The sequence below is a fragment of the Sus scrofa genome, chromosome 6 (assembly GCF_054392235.1).
Source record: "Sus scrofa isolate SSC_HxYL_T2T_F1_AM1 chromosome 6, Sscrofa_HxYL_maternal_Yorkshire_Landrace_v2.0, whole genome shotgun sequence".
Taxonomy (NCBI): Eukaryota; Metazoa; Chordata; class Mammalia; order Artiodactyla; family Suidae; genus Sus; species Sus scrofa.
In genome coordinates this window covers 111,487,638-111,510,541 of record NC_139388.1, presented here as the reverse complement: position 1 = coordinate 111,510,541, position 22,904 = coordinate 111,487,638, and the positions used below count along the sequence as shown (strand labels likewise).

General features: G+C 37.1%; 1 protein-coding gene across 2 annotated transcripts in view; it reads right to left on the bottom strand.

Moving 5' to 3' along the window:
• The window catches only part of MIB1 (MIB E3 ubiquitin protein ligase 1), a 126,063-nt gene that overhangs the window by 13,658 nt on the left and 89,501 nt on the right, over positions 1 to 22,904 (bottom strand). For both annotated transcript variants that reach the window (XM_003356369.5, XM_084964341.1), the window contains 6 exons: positions 16,976 to 17,108; positions 14,176 to 14,262; positions 12,114 to 12,275; positions 9,446 to 9,627; positions 6,303 to 6,495; positions 1,959 to 2,037 (listed from right to left, as the gene is read on the bottom strand). In XM_003356369.5, the coding sequence (XP_003356417.1) occupies positions 1,959 to 2,037; positions 6,303 to 6,495; positions 9,446 to 9,627; positions 12,114 to 12,275; positions 14,176 to 14,262; positions 16,976 to 17,108 (836 nt within the window). The remainder of the gene's footprint in view (positions 1 to 1,958; positions 2,038 to 6,302; positions 6,496 to 9,445; positions 9,628 to 12,113; positions 12,276 to 14,175; positions 14,263 to 16,975; positions 17,109 to 22,904) is intronic.

Genomic DNA, 22,904 nt, shown 5'->3' with positions numbered 1-22,904 from the left:
GTTCTCAGGCTAGGGTTCAAACTGCAGCTGCTGGCCTACACCATAACCACAGCAACACCAGATCCAAGCCATGTCTGAGATTTACACCACAGCTCACGGCATGGAGATCCTTAACCCACTGAGCAAGGCCAGGGATCAAACCTGCATCCTCATGGATGCTAGTCAGATTCCCTTCCACTGAGTCATGACGGGAACTCCAGATACCTTACACGCTTCAGGGCTGTAATACTCTGCAAACATTACTCTGATGTGCAGACTGGACTAACTGCTGTACTGCACAGTTTCTCCTTGAGAAAGGGATATTTTCCATCTTAACTTCATCTTCCCTAGCAAATAAATGTTTACGAATGTGTCTATTAAAATAAACAATCTACTTCTTATTGTGAAAATAAATGAGATACTCAAAAGATTAAGACAAAATGCCTGGTACTAATTAAGAGCTCAGTAAAGTTAGCTGTTACTCTTATTTTAAAGCAAAAATAATGTAAAAGCTTTGGGAAACTCCTAGGGGAAAATACTACATTTAAGGCTCTAGAATCTGTGTTATCAACTGCTAACTGTAACCAGCTTTCATGTCTCTGTAGGCATCACTATGATCTATGATAGGGTCAGCAAACCACAGCCTGTTGGCCAAACCCAGTCATCTGTTTTTGTAAATAAAGTTTTAATGGAAAACAGTCCAACTCATTTTTTTTTTTTTAACTTGTCATCTCTGATTGTTTCTGCACTACAAACGCAGAAGTGAATGCTTGGAAAGGGGTGAGTAGTTACTAGGGAAATCATGTGGTCCAAAACGCCAAAAGTGTTTATTATTTGACCCTTTACAGAAAATGTTTGCTGGGCTATGAAAACTTACAAAACCTGAGCTCTTTTTGCTTAAGATAGAATTCTCTTTCTTCGTGCCCTCTGACAGCTGATAACAGCCATTATACCAGTCTTTGGTAAACAGAAACAATTACTTATAGCAGAACATTACTGTAGAAAACCTTGATCCTTTCTTAGTTGATGGGCTACTGATTAGAATGAAAAAAACACCAATGCTGAAAGCAAATCTGTGTCAATGGGATTAATCTATCATACAATTTGTTTCTTTAGTCAAATATTATATTAAAACCCAGCACCTAAATGACTGAACTACTTTCTAATAGTAAAAAACATGCTCTACTTTGGGCTCATTTTGGGGGGGGCATGCCTACAGCATGTAGAAGTTCTAGGGCCAAGGACAGGACCCAAGCCACAGCAGCAACCTGAGCCACAGCAGTGACAACACCAGATTCTTAACCTGGATCTCTGAGCCACCCACCAGGGATCACCTACCTTGGGCTGCACTTTACTTCAAGTAAAGTGTAAGTTGTTAAACTTGTTTAAAATTCTTCATTGACAAGTAAAAAGAAGAGAATATTAATACTAAGTATATTAACTTGAACAAAGGAGACATACAAAAGCAAAGTTTAAAACTTCTCTTAAACTTTAATGTTACTTATCCTCACAAAGAAAAGATTTCTATGAGCTCTCAACACAGAAAGGTTAAGAAAGCCAGACACTACTCCCGCCCTATGGTTGCTGCGGTGGTTCAAAGGGCAAGTGTACAAGAGGGACAACATAAAGGTGAAGACATGAAGATGTGCTAATTAAGATGTGAAAAAAGGCTAGACTAAATATTTCAACATTCATTTTTGGCAATGATTTCTCCTGTGTGTGAGGAGAGATCATTCTGCAGACACAGAAATGAAATAAAAGGCGGAGCTGGTAGAATGCAGCACATTCAGTTCCCTAACACTAGGGACTGAGGTAGGAAAGAGGTGACATTCTTGAACAGAGAACAACTAGAAGGTCCTAAAAGCCCACCAACTCTTCTGCTCATGAGGTACTAAAAAAAAAAAAAAATCCAAAGATACAATTTGTTTCACTTTCTATTTTTATGATAATTCAGAGGAAGTTTTGTATGAGCTACTTACTCTCACAAGCACACATGTGTCCACACGGCTGAAAAAGAACAGCTGCTTTCTTGTCAGAGCATACCACACATTCTTCAATCTGCAAAAAAGAAGTTACAGCACAAGTGTGAACATCTACAAATAAATCCAGTGACTCTAACAGTGCCTTCTGTATCCCGATGTATTTCTCCTCCATAAGGAAGCACCCCCCCCCCCCACAGAGGAATTTAACACACACTTCTCCCCTGTGCTCTACTCTCTTGGTTACTCATTTTCATATCTTTAAATACTCCACCTAAACATGTTCTATTTCCATTTTATTCTCCCTACCTATCTGAAAGAATGATACAGGAAAACTCCATTTTCTCTGAAGTCAGGGAGACCAAACTAGACTTCAATTTCCTTTTTTTTAAAAATACTTTTGAGAGAAAAATTTTTTTAAAATGACTAAGATAGATTACTAATATTGATTTTAAAAAATCTAGCCAAATTAGCCAGGGGTATTGATGACTAAGATAGATTACTAATATTGATTTTTAAAAATCTAGCCAAATTAGCCAGGGGTATTGTTCAGCTATCCCACATCTGAGGAATTCTATCCCAGCTGTCCACTGCCCTTGGCTCCTTATCTGTTTTTCATTGATGCGCCTCCCTTCTGACATACATTCTCCCCTTTTTGTGTCATTTAACATTACTGTCCAAAAATGATGACCAACACTTCACCTAAACAACCAAATATTGCACACACTCTCTCTACGAACCTTTCCAACTTAGACCTTGTTATGTACATAGAAACTATACACTCATGGGAACCTAGTGGGAAACAGTAACACACAACTGGTCAGGATCTTTCTATCCCTGGGTTCAATCCCAGCTCTGATATTAACAAAGTATCTAACACTGTTGAGCTGCAGCTTCTTAAAAGTCTGAGCGATAAAGAACAATCCTTTTTCACAAGGTGGTAAAGAGTCAATTAGAAGACATGGAGAGGAGTTAGGTGGCCTTTATTCAAGCACATCCTTGAACGACTCTATGTATGAGATACTGAGGGCATATCTGAACTACGACACAGCAATATGGAGGAGTAGAAAGAGTTCTGAGAAATATTTTTACAAAGACTTGGTAACTAATAAAATCTAAGGAATGGTGAAGAACAAATCTGATATCTGTTAAGTTTCTGACCTAATCGATTCAAAACAGTTAAAAGAAATGAATTTCAGTCTCCTACAGCGTACAGGAGGCAAGACCACGGTGTTCTTTCCAACTGCAGGATTATACATCCAATCTTTAGACCTATTCAAAGTCAGACTACAATAAAGGGAATGGTCACCTTCAAGTATACCAAGCTGACCCCCAAACCTTAAACACTAAGCAGTACACCACCAGAACCATGGGGTGGGGAGCAGAAATACAAAGACTCTGGAAATGAGGGACTCATCGCCTGGAGGTAGGTACTACTAATTTTTCATAGCTCCCAACAAAGGTTTTCCTCTCTTATAAGGGCTGAAGGACCATGGCTAGTCCTTCAAAGAGCTGTGAGTCAACTATCTGTCTGGCTAGTAAGCTACACAGAAAAGTAGGTACAATCTAGGTCAAAGAAGAAATGAAAAACCCAAATGTTACCAGTTAGACAGACAGGCAAGTCTCAAGGCAATGACAGCAGGGAGGTGAAACTCTGACCACTGTAGCCATCTGTATGTACACAGCATTTTTCATATAAATATTTTAAGAACTGTATGTGCTAAAACACTGGCCAAACATTAAAAGGCGACAATGAAAAAAAAAAAAAAAAGAGTCAATTAGATATCATGTGTAAAGTGCTTTGTTTAGTTCCATGCTTAATATAAAATCAGTGGCTAATACATAATAATTCTCTTCTCCTCACTATTTGAAAGATGTGCTGGTTTTTAAAATTATTCCAATGCAACCATCTATGCATCTGAATTGTTTATAGAGTTAAGAATAATCTCGCAAACTGATTTAATAATCATTTACCTAGCCATTCCTCTATTTTAAAGAAGGAATCCTTGTAAGTACAACTCTTTCCCCTTTTGGATTTTTTTTGCTCAGGTTACATTCCCAGGAGTGTTACTGTAAAGGTTTATATGTTGTCAGGATGGTCTCTCAAAAAACATGAACGCATTTAATCAGCCAAATGCAGTGTTAAAAGAGTGCCCACGTTTTCCACTTTCCGGGCTAGCATTTTTTAATGTTTATTTTTGCCAATTTGATAAGAATGGTTAACAATAGTTCATAATGTTATTGAATTTCATTAATTGCTAAAGAAACCAAACTTGTTTATTCTCCTTCCCTCCAAATACTAGTTTCATATTTATCTTCAGTGAGGATGTACATGACTCTTTAACCACTTGGGGTCACTATTTCTTCATGTTCAAAGGCTCTGCAACCAACCTGGAAATCTGTCTGGTGGGTATGTAAGCTTTCATACTTTTGCAGGTTTGAGAATTCTGTTAACTTAAAATACAAACAGAGGCTTACTGATTCTTAGCTTCAGAACTGGTCTAGAGAGGAAGAACAACATATTCCTTCCTCTCTACCTTCCTATTCTGTCCACCCTCCTTGCAGATGTAGTTCTTCATTTTGTCTGTGCGTCATAACACAAAGGAAAGAATAGGGACTTAAGAATCAAGAGAACTGCACTGACAATCCACCATCAGTGTACTTCTTTGAGCTTTGATTTTTCCAAGTAAATACCAGACTTAACTAGATGACCAATAAGGGCTATGAGACTCTGCGTGTCACAACCTGGACTCCAAACTCACTTTACATCTCTTAAAGCACCTATGATATCCCATATGACTTTTAACTTAAGTCATAATTTGCCAAGAGATTACAAATTTTTAGCAAGAAATTATCATATACATCTCTGTCTTGGCTACAAAACAAATGCTCAATAAAGGTTTCTGAAATAAAGCCTAATCTAACAAAAAGTTTCCGGCACAAAAGCAGAACATACAGACCAACCTAAAAACAAGAGAATGGTTTACATTTTTATTCTTTCACATTCTTTCTCAAACTGTTACTCTGTAAGCAGGTAACTAAGGCGAATTATAAATACCAAGAAGAGTGACCCACATTAATTAATTAAAGCACAGGTGACATAGATGCAATGCATATAAAATGCCAACACAGTGCCTGGCATACAAGTACTGTCAGTACATGCATCTCACCTTTACACATAGATTAAACAACTACACATGTACTATTACTCCAGTATCTCCTGTCCAAAAATAACTTCCTTGAACTTTTTCCTGTGTCAAAAAGTTTACCAATGATATATTATTCATTTTGACCAAAAAAAAAAAAATAGCTTTAGAAGGAATCCTATGAAAACGTAAGAAACACTGGCAAGATTTCACCTTTTAAGTCACTGCCAGCTAGTTCTCATGAGAATTAGTGCCAGCTCCTTTCTAATTAATGAAGGTTAATGAATAGCTTAGGAAATATCAAGAGATAAATGAAAAGAATCAAAACAAGGGAGTGAAAAGAGTGTATAAACTTCATAAATGAAACCAAAGAAAATCAATACATTTTTTTAAGACACTCAACCTTGAAAGAAAGCTTTTGTAAGAAATTTAAATAGTACTTTATACACACATACTAGAAAAATCTAAAAAAAATCAAGTACTTCAGTAAATCAAAATGATTAAGACAGTACACTTACGAGAAAGCACTAAGTTGCATGGAAAAAGAAGGAAACCAGAAACCCAGACAATAATACAACTTCTCAAAAAGCAAAAGGTATCAGATCAGATAGAAAGCTCAGAACAGATTCAGAATCTGGCCATCAAGAATCACAGGATGATCAGACTTTATGTGCCAAATGGGAAGATACAATATGAAATGAATAGCATCATCTATCAGGTTTTCTTGCCAAAAATGTCTAAGTTGACCCTAATCAAGCCATTATATCCAACTTCCAGTTTACAGAAACACAGAGGACACAGAAAATTAAAGAATGCCACGATAAAACAATTAAATAAATCCAGAATGTGTGACATTCTACTGAAAAAAATCAACTTGTCTTTTACAAAGGTGAATACAATAGAAAACAGTCCATGCAAAAACGTGCAGTATAAAAGTAGCTACAACACAGAGTGGAATTAAATACATCTTTAGGTTATAAGGGACTATGAAAATGAAATAGGAGGTTACTTTTATTTTTAACTAGTACTACAGTTTACATATCTCAATTGGCATCATGATGAATGTTTAAATTATAAATTCCTATATTTAGATGATTCTTAAGAAGAACAAATTAAACACACAGCATCTTAATTAACATTAGCTGTAGTCTCAAAGAACTTCATAAAATAAAATACTACATTTAAAAAAAAATGTTACCTTTGTCCTGGATTGAACTTGTTCTTTACAGATGAGGCATTTCTTGACTCGAGGAGAACATAAAGAACAGGTAGCAATATGTCCACATGGGCCAAAAAGAGTATCTCTCTTCATATCTGAGCACACCATACACTCTTCTAAGGTTTCAGAATCATTACTAATCATAGATGGACTTCGAGAACCCACCTGACCACTAACAAAAGAAGATATTTCTAATCAAGCCTATCAGAATATTTGTATTACAAATTCATTATTTAAAAAAAAAAAACATCTAGAGTATCATTAGTATATGTAAAAAAAAACAGCTTTGGATATATTAAAATTAGGCTTTAATATCTATATATGAAACACCATATACTACATATTTTTCCGTTTATATACCTCTCTGCATTTTACATACTTCTAGAACTATTCAAATTTCAAATGAACAAATCCTCACCCAATGGAAAAGGCTGAATCTTCTTCTAACAAAGAAAAACACTAGTTTAAGAAAATTAACATAAACACAGTTTCACTCAGAAGTTGTTTCATCTATAGAGAATCAGCTGAGGAAGCCAGAGGACACAGGAATAAAACAAAAATCTTAACTAGAGTTCATGTTAGTTATCCTAACTACAGACAGAATGAAGCATCATCAGAGTCCCCCACAACTGACAGGCACTCTGGAAAATATGTCACTGCAGCTGCTGTTTTGACATTTAAGTGTGTCTTTAAGGAGCATAAAATTCTATTACAGAAAGACAGAACACATTTATAAATACACACACACACACACACACACACACACACACACACACACACGACATAGACATGACCAACCACAGCCATAGAAAGGGGTTCTTTTCCCTTTCCACTACAGTCCTCAGAAACTCATGAACACATGTGCTCACACAAAGTGGTCTTCCTTTATACCCCAAGTTAAGTTACTACTGCAGGAATCACTGTGTCTATATATATATATATATTATATATATATATATATATATATAATATTTATTTATTTATTTTCTTCTCTTTTCTTTTTTAGCCACCATGCAGCAAATGGAGTTCCTGGGCCAGTGATCAGATCTGAACCATATCTGCGGCCCAAGCTGCAGCTGTTGCAATGCCAGATCCTTAAGCCACTGTGCTAGGCCAGGAATCAAACCTGCGTCCCAGTGCTCCCAAGGCACTGCCAATCCCATTGCGCCACAGCGGAGAACTCCACTATGTATATTTTAGATGCTTTTTGTCTTTCTCTAACAGAATTTTGTGCTCCCTAAGGATACACTTAAAGAAATGTATATGCCTCTAAATATAATGGAATACTACTCAGCCATAAAAAGAATGAAATAATGCCACTTGCAGCAACATGGATGGACTTAGAGATTACCATACTAAATGAAGTAAGTCAGAGAAGGACAAATATCATATGATATTACTGATAATGTGGAATCTAAAATATGATACAAATGAACTTCTTTATAAAACAAAAACAGACTCACAGATATAGAAAACAAACTTATGGTTACCAAAGGGGAAAGAGAGAGAGGGATAAATTAAAAACTTGAGATTAGAAGCTATGAACTACTATATATAAAAAAAACAACAAAGTCCTACTTATAGCACAGGGAACCATATTCAATATCTTATAATAACTTATAATGAAAAGAATATTAAAATACATATATTATAATGGAATCACTTTGCTATACACCAGGAATTTACACAACAATATGTTAACACAATTTAAAAATTAAAGAGAAATGATATATCTCATTATATTAATTTCCCTGTAACAGAGCTCTATGTATGAATCCTAAAGAGATGTCATTTCATCACTATACATAAATTATAAGAGAAGAAAGAAAGCACAAAGGTCCAGGGACAACTACTGAAAGGTTTAATGACAAGAACCAGGGATAAAGGGCAATAATACTGGTATAGCATCATCTGGATAAAAAAACTAATGAGGAGTTCCCGTCGTGGCGCAGAGGTTAAAGACTTCGACTAGGAACCATGAGGTTGCGGGTTCGATCCCTGCCCTTGCTCAGTGGGTTAACGATTCGGCGTTGCCACGAGCTGTGGTGTAGGTTGCAGACACGGCTCGGATCCCGTGTTACTGTGGCTCTGGCGTAGGCCGGTGGCTACAGCTCCGATTCGACCCCTAGCCTGGGAACCTCCATATGCTGCAGGAGCGGCCCAAGAAATAGCTAAAAAAAAAAAAAAAAAAAAAAACTAATGAGATGTACCTTTTTGTATGTCTATAATATTTCATAGTAAGAAATCCAATGATATCATAAATAATTAAAATCACTGACATTTTACCTTTAGAAAAGAAGACAATCTGTAAAATGATCACTTTCAGAAAAAAACTCCATCGGGAATTGGTTCATTCACTTCTTTATTCTTTCAATCTTTTGTTAATAATTACTGACTGCCTATCAGGAAACTGTGCAGGGTACTAGAATTATTGCAGAATTTGTGTGAGATACACCCTATTGGTGAGTGTGTAAACTGCTTCTATTTGGAAGAGTCTATTAAAATTTTAAATACATTTAACATTAACCCCAGAAATTTCACTGGTGAGACTTTTTCTTATAGATAGATTCTCTAACATACTGCAGCACAAAAAGGTCAGATTGGTTTAGAAAAGTTTCTTCAATCGTATTATGCATAAAGCATCATATTTAATAAAGAAGAGAATACAACATGAAATTAAAGACATGCTATCTCTAGGAAAAATTTTAACATATAAAGGATAAACATAGGAGTTCCTGTCGTGGCACGGTGGTTAACGAATCCAACAAGGAACCATGAGGTTGCAGGTTCGATCCCTGGCCTTGCTCAGGAGGTTAACGATCCGGCGTTGCTGTGAGCTGTGGTGTAGGCTGCAGACGTGGCTCGGATCCCGCGTTGCTGTGGATCTGGCATAGGCTGGCAGCTACAGCTCCAATTAGACCCCTAGCCTAGGAACCTCCATATGCCACGGGAGCAGCCCAATAAATGGCAAAAAGACAAAAAAAAAAAAAAAAAAAAGGATAAACATAAAGACAGGAAGTACAAAGACAAAGACTCTTTAAGAAATCAAGTCCTCTATTGTAAAAACCACATGATACTTTATGTACAGAATATCAGGCTTTATGATAATAAACAATACAAACCTGACTTTTTCTTTATGACACTTTGCCAGTGCTTTGCAGAGACTTGGATCAGGACAGAGATCAAGTGGTGACTGACCCTTCTTATTTCGAATGCTAAGGTCAGCACCATTAGCAGCCAAGAAGCAGGCAATAGATGCTGCACTCTTCTTCTCAGCTCCCTGGGTACCAAGTCCCATTATTAACTGAAATCAAATGAAAAGAGTTGTTATTTTTCCTTTAGGAATCTGTTATCAATTATTATCACCAAATATGTGTGTGTTTGCATATATATGTATGTATCTATGTGTGAATATATATGTGTGTGTAAAAAACATGTCTGGGAAGAACTTACAGACTGCAGCAATGTGGTGGACAGCTCTGAGTTGCAGTCCTACTACCTATCCTCTCCCTCATCTCACCTACCCCTTGACTCCTCAGGTAAGGTTGGAGGACTGACCCACTCTCCAGCTTGAGAGATGAACGGAGGGTGACTCAAACCACTCAGGCATCCAGCTCATCTATGTGATTAGTTAACCCAAACCAGGTCAACTGAGGCCAATAAAACTCAAGAAAAGGACTTCTAATTGAAATACTGAGGAAAAAGCACTCCCTTTTAATAGTCAATTTGGCTCTGGAGCTGCTAGCAACCAACTTAAAACAAGAAGGGGAAAGACAGCTGAGAAAAGAACCAAGAACTAGGAATTGAGCCGCAAAGTGGAGAAGGAGACAAATCAGGTTCTGCTGTCATCTTAGCTACTGACTCACACATCTTATCTGAAAATAGTCATAATAATTGTTAATATTTATGGATCAGTTATAATGGGCCAACAACTATTTGAAGTACTTTCCAAGAATTAACTCCTTTAATCTTTACAACCTCATGGAGGTAGTTACACCCTTCCCCTCATTTCAAAATGAGAAAAACAAGGCATGGAGGAGTTAGAGTTATTACCCGTGGTCATACAAAAAGGCAGAAATTCTGAAACACTTTGGTCTTAGAACCCTTTTGCCTTCTTTAAAATGATTCTAAAATTCATATGGAAAGGTGAAGGATTTAGAACAGTCAAACAACTCAAATAAAAGAAGAAAGCTGGAGGACTTATATTACTGACTTCGACATTTATTATGAAGCTACAGTAATCAAGTTGGCATCACATAGCTAAAGACATAAACAGAAGATAATTTATCTGTGACTTTAGATAAAGACACAACAGGCAATTCAACAGAAAAACACATTCTTTTCAACAAATGGGGCTAGAACAATAGGATATCCACAAGCAAACCACCCCCCCCCGCAAAAAAAAAGTTTGATTCATACCTCGTACTATATATATATATAAATTAATATATATATAAATTAATTCAAAATGAACCCCAAACCTAAATGTAATAGCTAAAACTTCATAAATTTTTAGGAGAAAAACCTTAGTTTCCTTCAATTAAGCAAAGATTTTTCGGGACACAAACAATGAAAGAAAAAAACTGATATTCTAGGATAGACAATAATGGAAAATAATATAAAAAAGAACGTACATGTATGACTGAGTCACTGTTGTACATAAGACACTGGCACAACATTTTTTTTTTTTTGGTCTTTTTGTCCTTTTAGGGCCATACCCTCGGCATATGGAGGTTCCCAGGCTAGGGATCTAAACAGAGCTGTTGCCACCTGCCTACGCCATAGCCACAGCAACTCGGGATCCAAGCCGCATCTGCGACCTACACCACAGCTCACAGCAACGCCAGATCCTTAACCCACTGATCGAGGCCAGGAATTAAACCCGCAACCTCATGGTTCCTAGTCAGATTCGTTTCCGCTGTGCCACAACAGGAACTCCTGGCACAACATTTTAAATCAACTAATAAATAAATAAGCAAACAAACAAATAAAAAGGAAAACATTGGTAACTCAAACTTCATTAAATTTAAGAACCTCTGCTCTTCCAAAAACACTGTTAAAAGAATGAAAAGATAAGCTACAGGCCAGGAGAAAGTATGTGCATATCACATATCTGCTAAAGAACTTATACTCAGTTTATTGGAGTTCCCGGCGTGGCGCAGTGGTTAACGAATCTGACTAGGATCCATGAGGTTGCGGGTTCGGTCCCTGGCCTTGCTCAGTGGGTTAAAGATCCAGCGTTGCTGTGAGCTGTGGTGTAGGTTGCAGACGCAGCTCGGATCCCGCGTTGCTGTGGCTCTGTCATAGGCTGGAGGCTACAGCTCTGATTCGACCTCTAGCCTGGGAACCCCCACATGCCGCGGGAGCGGCACAAGAAATGGCAAAAAAAAAAAAAAAAAGAACTTATACTCAGTTTATAATAAGAACCCTCAAAACTCAAGAGTAAGAAACAGCTCAACAAAATAATGAACAAAAGATTCGGACAGACACTTCATCAAATATTGCGAGTGATGAACTAGGAAATGCAAAGATGTTCAACACCAGCAGTCATAAGGAAATACAAATTAAACCACAAGACACCACAACACTCCTGTTTGAATGGCTAATGTTACAAAAGGAGAACCAAAAACCTTTTAGTAAAAATCTGAAACAATATAGTTAGTATTGACTATTTTCCACAAATAGCTGATAAAATATTTTATCAGTTGCAGGTTAAATTAGCCATAAATATAAGATCTTGCATTGAAAGATGCCCCACCAGTACTGAGGTAAAAGATTATCTTGACTCACTGTGTTCTTGGACGGCTCCCAGGCAGCATCAACCTTCCCCACATCCTGCATGTCCTGAAGCTGACGCAGCTGAGACAAAGTGTGATGCCTCAGGGCTTCATGCAAAGGTGTATCCCCATCCTTATCCTGAATATCTAATTTGGCACCTGCACGGACCAAAAGCTAAAAGAGAAAAACATCTCACTTTGCTAAGTATCCCACCCACGATAAATTACATCTAAAGCAACAGTGTGACAGCCCTTGACCTACCTGATAGGGCTGCCATGAAAGCTTAATTTTTTTTATGTTTCTGCTTGTTACTTACACCCCCCTGTGATTCCTTGCAAGTTACAATGTGCCTGATTATCCAAATATATCAAATTAGAGAAAGCAGAAAGAAATGAGAACCAATGTTTGTTAATTCGTCTTTTCTAAGATCAAGATAACTAAGGGAAATTTAGGACTTTTTTTTCCTCCTTCTAATTTCAGGTATGTGAGTTGGGATATTTTAAGTATTTCCAATAGGATCAAATCATAATGTTCAAAATTCTATTATTTAAATAAATAAACAAGTTATTTATTCAATTCTCTTTGGTCAATTTTCTCCAAATGTGTGGTTATAAGTCCAAATATCAGAGAAATAAAGAATTTTTGGCAAGAGAAATTTTATTAATTAATTGATTTTTTGGCTGCGCCTGCAGCATGTGGAAGTTTCCAGACCAGAGATCAAACCCGCCACATCTTTAAGCACTAGGCCACCAGAGAACTCTCAAGAGGAATTTTATATAGTAGTAAATGTGAAGTGTTTGCTAAACTACAAGCTCTTACAGAAAATGCATAACTGATATATTTCAATCAATATTTTAAGTAGTAAATATAAATCTTTGCTTATGGTGCTTTAATAAGCTCCCTAATCCTTTCTACAAATGCTATCAAAGGTTTTATTTATTTATTTTTTTAATGATTTTTATTTCTTCCATCATAGCTGGTTTACAGTGTTCTGTCAGCTATTAGAGGTTTTAGAAAAACACCACACACAGAAATTAATCTCGAGCATATGGTCTTACCTGTCTTGTCAAATTATCGTTTTGTTTTATTTTTTTTCGAAAAGATTACACATTATGTCGCTCTAGGACAATTTCTCAAATTTGAACATGCATCAGGATTACCTGGAGAGCCTGTTAATCCATAGATTCCTAATTCCCACCCTTGAAGGTTCTGATTTTGGTCTGAGATGGGGCCAAGAATTTACTTTTCTACCAAAGTCCCAGTACTACTGCTGCTGCTGTTTCAGCCTCCAAACTTTAAGAAATCAGCATTCCTTGGTGGTCTGGTGGTTAGGACTCAGTGCTTTCACCATTGTGGCCCTGGTTCAGTCCCTGGTCTGGGAACTGAGATCCCACATCAAGCCACTGCAAGCCACAGCCAAAAAAAAAAGGAATCACTGCTTTCACAAACAAGTTTTAAACAGTTAAATCTTTCAAAACCTTTAATCCTGGTTTACTCTCGATTATAAAAATTAAAAGTAGAAAAAAAAGAAAAAAAAAGGGGAGTTCCCGTCATGGCGCAGTGGTTAACGAATCCGACTAGGAACCATGAGGTTGCAGGTTTGGTCCCTGGCCTTGCTCAGTGGGTTAACGATCCAGAGTTGCCGTGAGCTGTGGTATAGATCGCAGATGCGGCTTGGATCCCGAATTGCTGTGGCTGTGGCGTAGGCTGGTGGCTACAGTTCCGATTCGACCCCTAGCCTGGAAACCTCCATATGCCGCAGCAGCGGCCCAAGAAATAGCAAAAAAAAAAAAAAAAAAAAAAAAATTAAAAGTGAGTGTACTTTATAAAAAAACAAATTTATATGTTCTTGAAATTTAAGTATTTTGGGAATTTATAAATCTGGTCACAAAATTTAAAAAAATTGGATTATCAGAGTTTTAAGATTTTCTCTAGTACAAATTAAAACTCTCTACCCAACTGATGTAAAATGTTAGCGGAAAATCATCACAGTTTTTACATCTAACCACGCCTTTTGAGAAATCTAACAATATTGCACTTAACAAGCTAAGATTCACTTTAGCAGACACATTACCCTCACAATCTGGGTGTGCTGCCGCTCAACAGCAAGGTGTAGGGCAGTCTGCTGGTTCACATTCTGGATATCCAGGTTTGCGTTACCCTGAAGAAGAACAGAGCTTCCATGGTTAAAGGTGACAGGAGAGAAGCACATAAAACTGCAGCTTTGTGAGGAATTGATAACAACACTGGACACTGCTGACCATGGCGCCCTAGCTGCTGGGACACTGTTCTCACGTGGTAGCAGATACCGTAACAAAGGAAGAAGTGGGTGCTACAGCAAACTTTCTGAAGTAGAACAGCAACTTTAAAATGTTTTTATTATGATAATTCCATCTACGAATAGTTAAAGGACAAAGTACAGAGTCAAACACAGCTCCCTTTCAGTCTCCATTATAGAGCAATGGAGATAACTGGCTCATTTTAACTGTTTACTGAAATTATCAATGAGTCATCATACTGGATTTAGATTTCTTTTAATGACCTAATAAGGTCACTTCCTCTTGCTGCATAATTAAGCTCTCTCTCATTCAGTGAAAAGGAACTTTGCTGGAAGGTAAAAAGTCAATGCTTAATCGGTACATACAAGTACTCACTGAAGGAAAAGATCAAAGTCCCACCAGGTCCTGGGAAAGCCAAAGAACTACATGACAACAGACAAAGCCAAGGACAGAGAAAAGGGACTGAGGAAGCAAAAGTGCTAAACTTAGTGTCAGTGGACCTAGGTTCAAGGGTTGTCAGCTCTGAGCTTTGTGAACTTAAGCAAGTACCTTATCATTTCATGCCTATTTCCTCAGCTCTAAAATGGTAACAGCACAATCTATTTCACAGGTTCAATGTGAGGCTTAAAAAAAAAAGGATGTTAAAATATCTAACACAACGCCTAAAATTAAAAAAAAAACAACTAAATACAATAAAGCGCTACAGATTCAAAAAAAATAAACTTTATGTCTTAGAAGCATTCATGCCCTTTGGTCACAATTCTGATATTTCCACCTGTGCACTTGCTTGGAGCATCAGACAGAGCTGAAACTCCTGTGATGCTATGACATGTTCTGGAAAATAGGAGTTTCTGGTTTATTTTTTATTATTTATATTCCTTTGAGTGTAATCATTATGTGTTTTCTTATCATGTCTGTTCTCAATATAAATCCAGAGAGTGAGGGAATCTCCTTTTTAAGTTTCCTGAACTTTTTCATCATTTGGATTTTCCAAAGTAGTATTCATTGTATGGATGTACCATAATTTGTTTATTTGGGCACTAGTTGATGAACAACTGATATGCTTCCAGTTTAGGGCTATTATAAATAAAGTTGCTACAAATATTTAGTAAGTACATTTGTGTAAAAATGTGCCCTCAGTTCTCTTGGATACATACCTAAAAGTGGGATTACTGGGCTGAATATATGTTTAACTTTGTAGGAAAAGTGCCAAATTGCTTTTTAACATGGCTACCTTGAAACACACCAGCAATATTTTTGAATTCTAATTGCTCCACATCCTAATCAAAACTTGGTTTTCCTGGTATTTTTAATTTTAGTTGTTGTAGTTGGTGATTAGTAGCATCTCACTGTCATTGCAATTTCTGTTTTCCTAATGACCAATGGTACTTTAAGGAAGGTCACAGGATACATGGGAAATATACAAAAATTGCAATGCTATATATTAGCAGTACATGACAAGAAACTGAAATTTTAAAATGACAATTTATAAGAGTCAAGAAATTAAAGATAAATCTAATTATGTACAAGAGCAAACTCCCCTAAAGATTTTTAACAGAAACTAATAATCTGATTCTAAAATGTATTTGGAAATTCAAAAGATCTAGAATATTAAAGTAGTTCAGAGGAAGAAGAACAGAGTTAGAGAGGACTTACTCTGACTTCAAAACTTAACTATAAAGCAACAATAACCAAGACAATGTGGTTTGGCTTAAGGTCAGTCAATTGGATTCTGGATGAAAAGGAATTTACAATAACATTTCTAGGAGAATTAATAAAGGCTGATGATGGCAGAGGAAAGGTAGCTAAACTTGTGAATTATTCCTTTATCTAAACTTTATAGTTTTTGCAGCGTCTATCTTATGACCTAAGACCTAATTACACATAATGTACTAACTACTAAATTTTTCTGCTGTCTCATCTTCTTAACTAGACTGTAAGTTCCTTGAAGTCAGGGATCACAAATAATTCTTTGGTAACTTCAGTGCTTCTCTATGGCATCTGCTTGACTGAAGCATTTAAAAATTTTGCTGTATACCAAAACATTAAAAAACTACAATAAATAGGTTCCTCCTCAAATCCAATCTCAGAAAAATGTAGAGGCATCTTCTTCCTGAGATGAATGAAATGACTAACATGGGCCTGTGCTGCTCTCCAACCACATATTTCGGGGGTCCAACAGTAGTCATGAACTGAATCCCAGATCCTGGCTGCAGCCTGGTGTTACCTGTGGCGAGTGGCCACACCAGCTTGGTCCTATGGCTGATTCTTCCACAACAGTGGCAGCAATTCTGGAAAATCCCTTTTACTTGATGTCCATTTCACTGGACCAATCCAGGAAGACTGCGCAGAGGAAATACTGGAGACAAGGATCCAGAGCTCACCCCTCTTCCCCCAATACACACACACACACACACACACACACACACACACACACTCTCTACCTCCCTCCATTTCAGACTAAATTCATATCATATGTGAATTTACATCATCATGTGATTTTACTGTAACCTATTAATAAGTAGTTGATGAAGGAATAAATAAACGAATAGCAATAACCCCAAATTGTTAAAAATACTGAACTGCTTTTCCTACCTGATGTACCAACAGTTCAGCCACTTCTACATGATTATTAAGGGCAGCCAGATGCAAAGCAGTATAACCATCATCTTTCTTCTCATCCACAATCCATGGTCTTGGTAATTTAGATAGTAAAACACGCATTGCACTGAAAGTCAAATTTACATATAATTTGATATTTAATTAAATATTTTATTATTTTATTCAGAAAATAATTCAAAAGTAACTTTTATAATGAAATGAATATCCCTCTTTAAAGAAAAGTATGCGCTAAAAACACACAGAAATTCAAAATTTCTAAATCTTAAATGCATAGCTTTTTGATAATTTTAAGAGGTAAACAAATTACTGCTATTTGGAGAATAGAATAAAAACAGAATGGAAGTGCTACAAAGGGGAAACACCATGAGAGGAAAAAGAACCAAAGATGAAAGAAATATATTCCAATCAGGACACAAAATTGGCTTTGTGGAATCTCTTAGGTTCAAAAGGAATTGTATGTATTAATGAAAGAGTTGATAAAGCACGACCAGGTAACAACAACTAAGTGGGAAAAATAGTGATAATTAAGACAAATTTATTTAGCTGGCATGAACTCTGCATTTTAAAATGTAATACATGTTATTTAGCAATGCTAAATCCAATTGATAACAAAGCACACAAAATGGTCACCATAATCTAATATTTAAAATTTAAGGTATGGTAACAAAGTATTTCCAAAGCAAAAAAGACAATGTTATCCTAATGAGCACCCAAGAGTAAACCATCAAAGATAAGGGGAACTAATTATCAAGAAATGATGCTTCATAAAGAAAAAGCTAGCCTACCCCTCAAAAAGGAACATAAAATCAGAAGCAATTTTTCTTACCTTAAGTCAGTAACTTTTAACATAAACGTGGTATGTGGAAAACTCATAATTTGGAAAAATGCTCCCTTAATATAACTATGCACTAATTGTTGGTTTAAAAAAAAAAAAAAAAAAAAAAAGACTGAGATCTAAGATACCAAAGTAAAGAGTATTGGATTTGGCACAGACAACATTGATTAGATACTGAATCTTCCCCTACACCTAAAAAAGGCAGTAAACACTGAAAAAAAACAGCTTTTAAAACTGTGCCAGTATAAAAAGGGCAGGAAATAATAGTAAGATACATACTGGAGTAGTTTTTCCCTAAGGGAATAAATATGAGTGAAAATTTGAAATAGAGAATTATAAACATATAGAGAAACAATCTGAAGTTGCAGAGTAAGAATATGTGTAAATAATACTGTATGTCTCTAAAATAATGAGACTAAGGCCTAACGTGACCCAGAACATGGTTCCTTAATGGCAGTGGTCTATGAATCCCATGTAGGCAGTCCAAGACACCTGAGAACAGGCTTTGGAGGATCCAAGAACCTCTAAAATTGTACTCAAATTTGGAAGTTTATAGCTTTTATCAGATTTTTAAACAGGTTTATGACCCAAGGGATACTGAGAATCAAAACTTAAAAACACCCTTCAGTGGTTGTTACTGAAGTTTACAATCACTGTTCATGGGTGATAGATTTCTCGGAAACCTATGGAAATGCATATAAGAATACTTTTTTTCTTGTCTTCTTTTTAGGGCCATACCCGCCCCATATAGTTCCCAGGCTAGGGTTGAATCGGAGCTGTAGCTGCTGGCCTCCACTACAGCAACAGCAAGATACACCAGATCTGAACCACATATGTGACCTACACCACAGTGCACAACACCACCAGATCCTTAACCCACTGAGCAAGGCCAGGGAATGAACCCGTGTCCTCATGGATCCTAATCGGGTTTGTTACTGCTGAGCCACAGTGGGAACTCTGAAAATAAGAATCTTTACATACAATTTGGAGGGAGCCCCAAACCCTTAAGTCCCATTCATTGACCTCATATAAAGCTAAAGATTCCTGTTTTAGTTCATTTTTGATAATTATAAGGGTTCAAAACCTCCTCATTCAGAGGCTTTTTTTTTTTTTCTGTCTTTTCTAGGGCCGCACCCATGAAATATGGAGGTTCCCAGGCTAAGAGTCAAATCCGACCTGTAGTCGCCAGCCTACACCACAGCCACAGCAACGCAGGATCCGAGCTGCGTCTGCAACCTACACCACAGCTCACGGCAACACCGGATCCTTAACCCACCAGGCAAGGCCCGGGATCAAACCTGAAACCTCATGGTTCCTAGTTGGATTCATTAACCACCGTGGCTCAAATTCTTAATGGGGGAAAAGTACTAGTACAACTATATACTATGGAGTGTTTGGATTTGACATAATCGTGATGCTAATGCTACACATTATCTATTACTTTACACACCTGACCATGTGAGAAACAGTTTTATGATTCTTTTGGAGAGTTTTAAAGATGCAATCATTTAAAATCATGTGAAAAAAACTTTTATTAAAGACAAATGTAATCATTAAATAAGGTAAACATGTTATTGATATAAAGAAAAATGGTTATATAAATGTGTTGAGAGAAATGGTGATAAGAGAGGGCGTTAATAGTTTTCACTTACATGTTCTTGCATTTCACAAATGAACAAGGTAAGGAAAGCTGAGGACTCTCAGAAAGAATTGCCAGTGGCTCAGAAAGTTACCAAGGCATTTAAAAACAAACAGATATGTATGCATTCTTGAAAGCCTATGGCCTCTCTGCACTCTCACTGCTTTGTGCCTTTTTGCTTTTTCCTCTCTTAGCATAATATGTATAACTGAACTATCAGAACAAGAGAAAGGCCATACCAGGCTACTGTTGAGAGTGACAAACAAAAACAAAAAAAACAAAAACCCTAGTCCCTTTCAGATCACATTCTACAAAATATATCATATCCTAACATTAAAATGCAAAATTCAAATTTTCAGGAAGCAAGTTTTTATTTCAGAATAAACTTCTATAAATTAGTCCCACATATATAAATGTTATAAATTATACCGCAGAATACCCATATTAAAATATCTTTTTTCCTCACAATCCTGAAACATTAAGAAATATACTTAAGGAGTTCCCGTTGTGGCGCAGCAGAAGCGAATCTGACTAGGAACCATGAGGTTGCAGGTTTAATCCCTGGCCTTGCTCAGTGGGTTAAGGATCCGGTGTTGCCGTGAGCTGTGGTGTAGGTCGCAGATGCGGCTCGATATGGCATTGCTGTGGTTGTGGTGTAGGCCAGTGGCTACAGCTTTGATTAGACCCCTGGCCTGGGAACCTCCACATGCTGTGGGTGCAACCCTAAAAAGACAAAAAAAAAAAAAAAAAAGAGAAATATACTTAAAAATAAAAGAAATTTGGGATTAAACCAAACCCTTTAATTTAAACTCATTAATATTATTACAATAAATGCAATGTTTTTTGTTTTTGTTTTTTACGGCTGCACCCACAGCATATGGAAGTTTCTGCACCAGGAACTGAATCCAAGCTGCAGTTGCAGCAACACCAGATCCTTTAACCCACCGTACCAGGCCAGGGATTGAACCTGCACCTCGACAGCTATCCAAGCCACTGCAGTCAGATTCTTAACTCGCTGCACCACATCAGGAAGTCCAAACACAATGTATTTTAAAAAGAAATGGTAATTTCTGATTTTCCATAGAAACAATGTCACATTGGCAAATGAGGTGAATACACCAAACAAGAGTCAATTAAGTAAATAAAACAAATGTGTAGCTAAAGAAAAAAAGATCTGTAGAAGAGAAGATCCAGAAGTCTAATTGGGATAAGTGAATGAATGAATGAAAAATCACCAGGATGGAATTATAATAAAAAAGATGAAAATTATGTCTTTTTCTGGAAAATAATAATTGGTTAAAAAGAGAGTGAAGAAACGGTTTGTACAAAAACTGGAGAAAATGAGAAAAAGTTTGTCAGTGTATCACCAGCATTATCCATAAAAAAAGTTCCATGACAAACAACCCCAGTATTCTAATTTACCCTCCAGGAGAATCAGGAGAATGCTATCAGTTTTCAGTACACCATCATATGCAAAGTCATCACAGTTTGATGACACTGTCTGTTAAGATCATCCAACCAGCTGTCTTGCTCACCAATTTGTTTCCATTTTTTAACTTGGCTTTTCATAGATTTCTTCCCCATACCCCCACCCCTGCCCCCAGGGAAAAAGAAATCTACTGATCAGCTGGTGTAAGTACCATAACCCATTTAGGAATATTTCTTCCTGTAAACAGTAATTTGGCATTCTTTATTAATGTTAATTAGTGTTGGTCATCTCTATGGATCTAAAAAGCCCTGTGAAGTCCCCACTACACACTCTCATCATCATATTTCTATCTCATATCTCTACATGCAACAAATGGTCATGATTCATCTCTAATACCAAAATTTCCATAGAAATCTCTGCAAAATGTAAGATTGCTATAAGAAATAAAGTAAGGTTGCATCTGTGGCTCTGATTCAACCCCTGACCCAGGCATTTCCATATGCTGCAGATGCAGCCATAAAAAGAAAACAAAAACAAAAACAAAAACAAACCTGGAGGACTGGGTAAACATGTAGTGTGTGTGTGTGTGTGTGTGTGTGTGTGTGTGTGTGTGTGTGTGTGTGCGCGCGCGCATGTGTATATAATGGAATATTACTCAGCCATAAAAAAGAATGAAATAGGAGTTCCTGTTGTGGCGCAGTGGTTAACGAATCCGACTAGGAACCATGAGGTTGCGGGTTCGGTCCCTGCCCTTGCTCAGTGGGTTAACGATCCGGCGTTGCCGTGAGCTGTGGTGTAGGTTGCAGACGCAGCTCGGATCCTGAGTTGCTGTGGCTCTGGCGTAGGCCGGTGGCTACAGCTCCGATTTGACCCCTAGCCTGGGAACCTCCATATGCCGTGGGTGCGGCCCAAGAAATAGCAACAACAACAACAACAAAGACAAAAAGACCAAAAAAAAAAAAAAAAATGAAATAATGGCATTTGTAGCAACTTGGATGGACCTAGAAATTTTCATACCAAGTACAGTAAGTCAGACAGAGAAAGACAAATACCATACGAGAGCACTAATACATGGACTCTAATAATAAAAAAATTAAATGAGATAATGTAGGTGAAATCTTTTAGTACAGATTCTAAAACTCAATAAAATAGTGTTGTTATAACTCTAACATTACAGACCTATAATCTACACACAAATTTCACTTTTCCCCTTCCCAAGAATTCCTCCTGTATTTTTTTTTTTCAATTTTTAAAAAATTTTATTGCCACACCTGCAGCGTGTAGAAGTTTCTGGCAAGGACTGAATCTGAGCCAGAGCTGCAGCAACGCTGGACCCTCTTAACCCACTGTGCTGTGCCAGGGATCAAACATGCACCTCCACAGCAACCCGAGCCACTGCAGTTGAATTCTTAACCCACTGTGCCATGGCAGGAGCTCCTCCTCCTGTATTCTTGATTTTGGTTATTATTATTACCATTTAACTAGCCATTGAAGTCAGAAGCCTGGGAATCATTCTCGATCCTTTACTCCCTTCTTATTCCTACATTCAATTTGTTCTGTTTGATTTTCCCTTTTAAAACTAAAACTATTCTTTCCCATGGGTCCCAATATTCTAGATATGCTTTTATTACCTTTTCTCTGAACATTTATAACAGCCCCCTTCCAATTCTATCCTCTATACCACCTCCACACAAATCTAATCATTTCATAGTATTCACAAATTCAGAAAAGTGCCAATCTTTGGGCCAGTCTGCAAGGTGAGCTAAGAAAAAAAAAGACAGTCCCTGGTCCCCTCACCCTCACATCCAGAGCAGCTGTGAGTGGCCTATCTCCCTTCTTCCCATGGGGAAGTCAATCTGAGGAACCCACAATATAACTATGAAGGTCGGTTGTGCCCTATAGCACCCTAGTTAATTAAGAGGATACTGCAGTCATGCTACAAGCACTCAGGCCCATAGAGTTGCTGAGATAAGTGCAGAACCAACTCAATAAATCAATA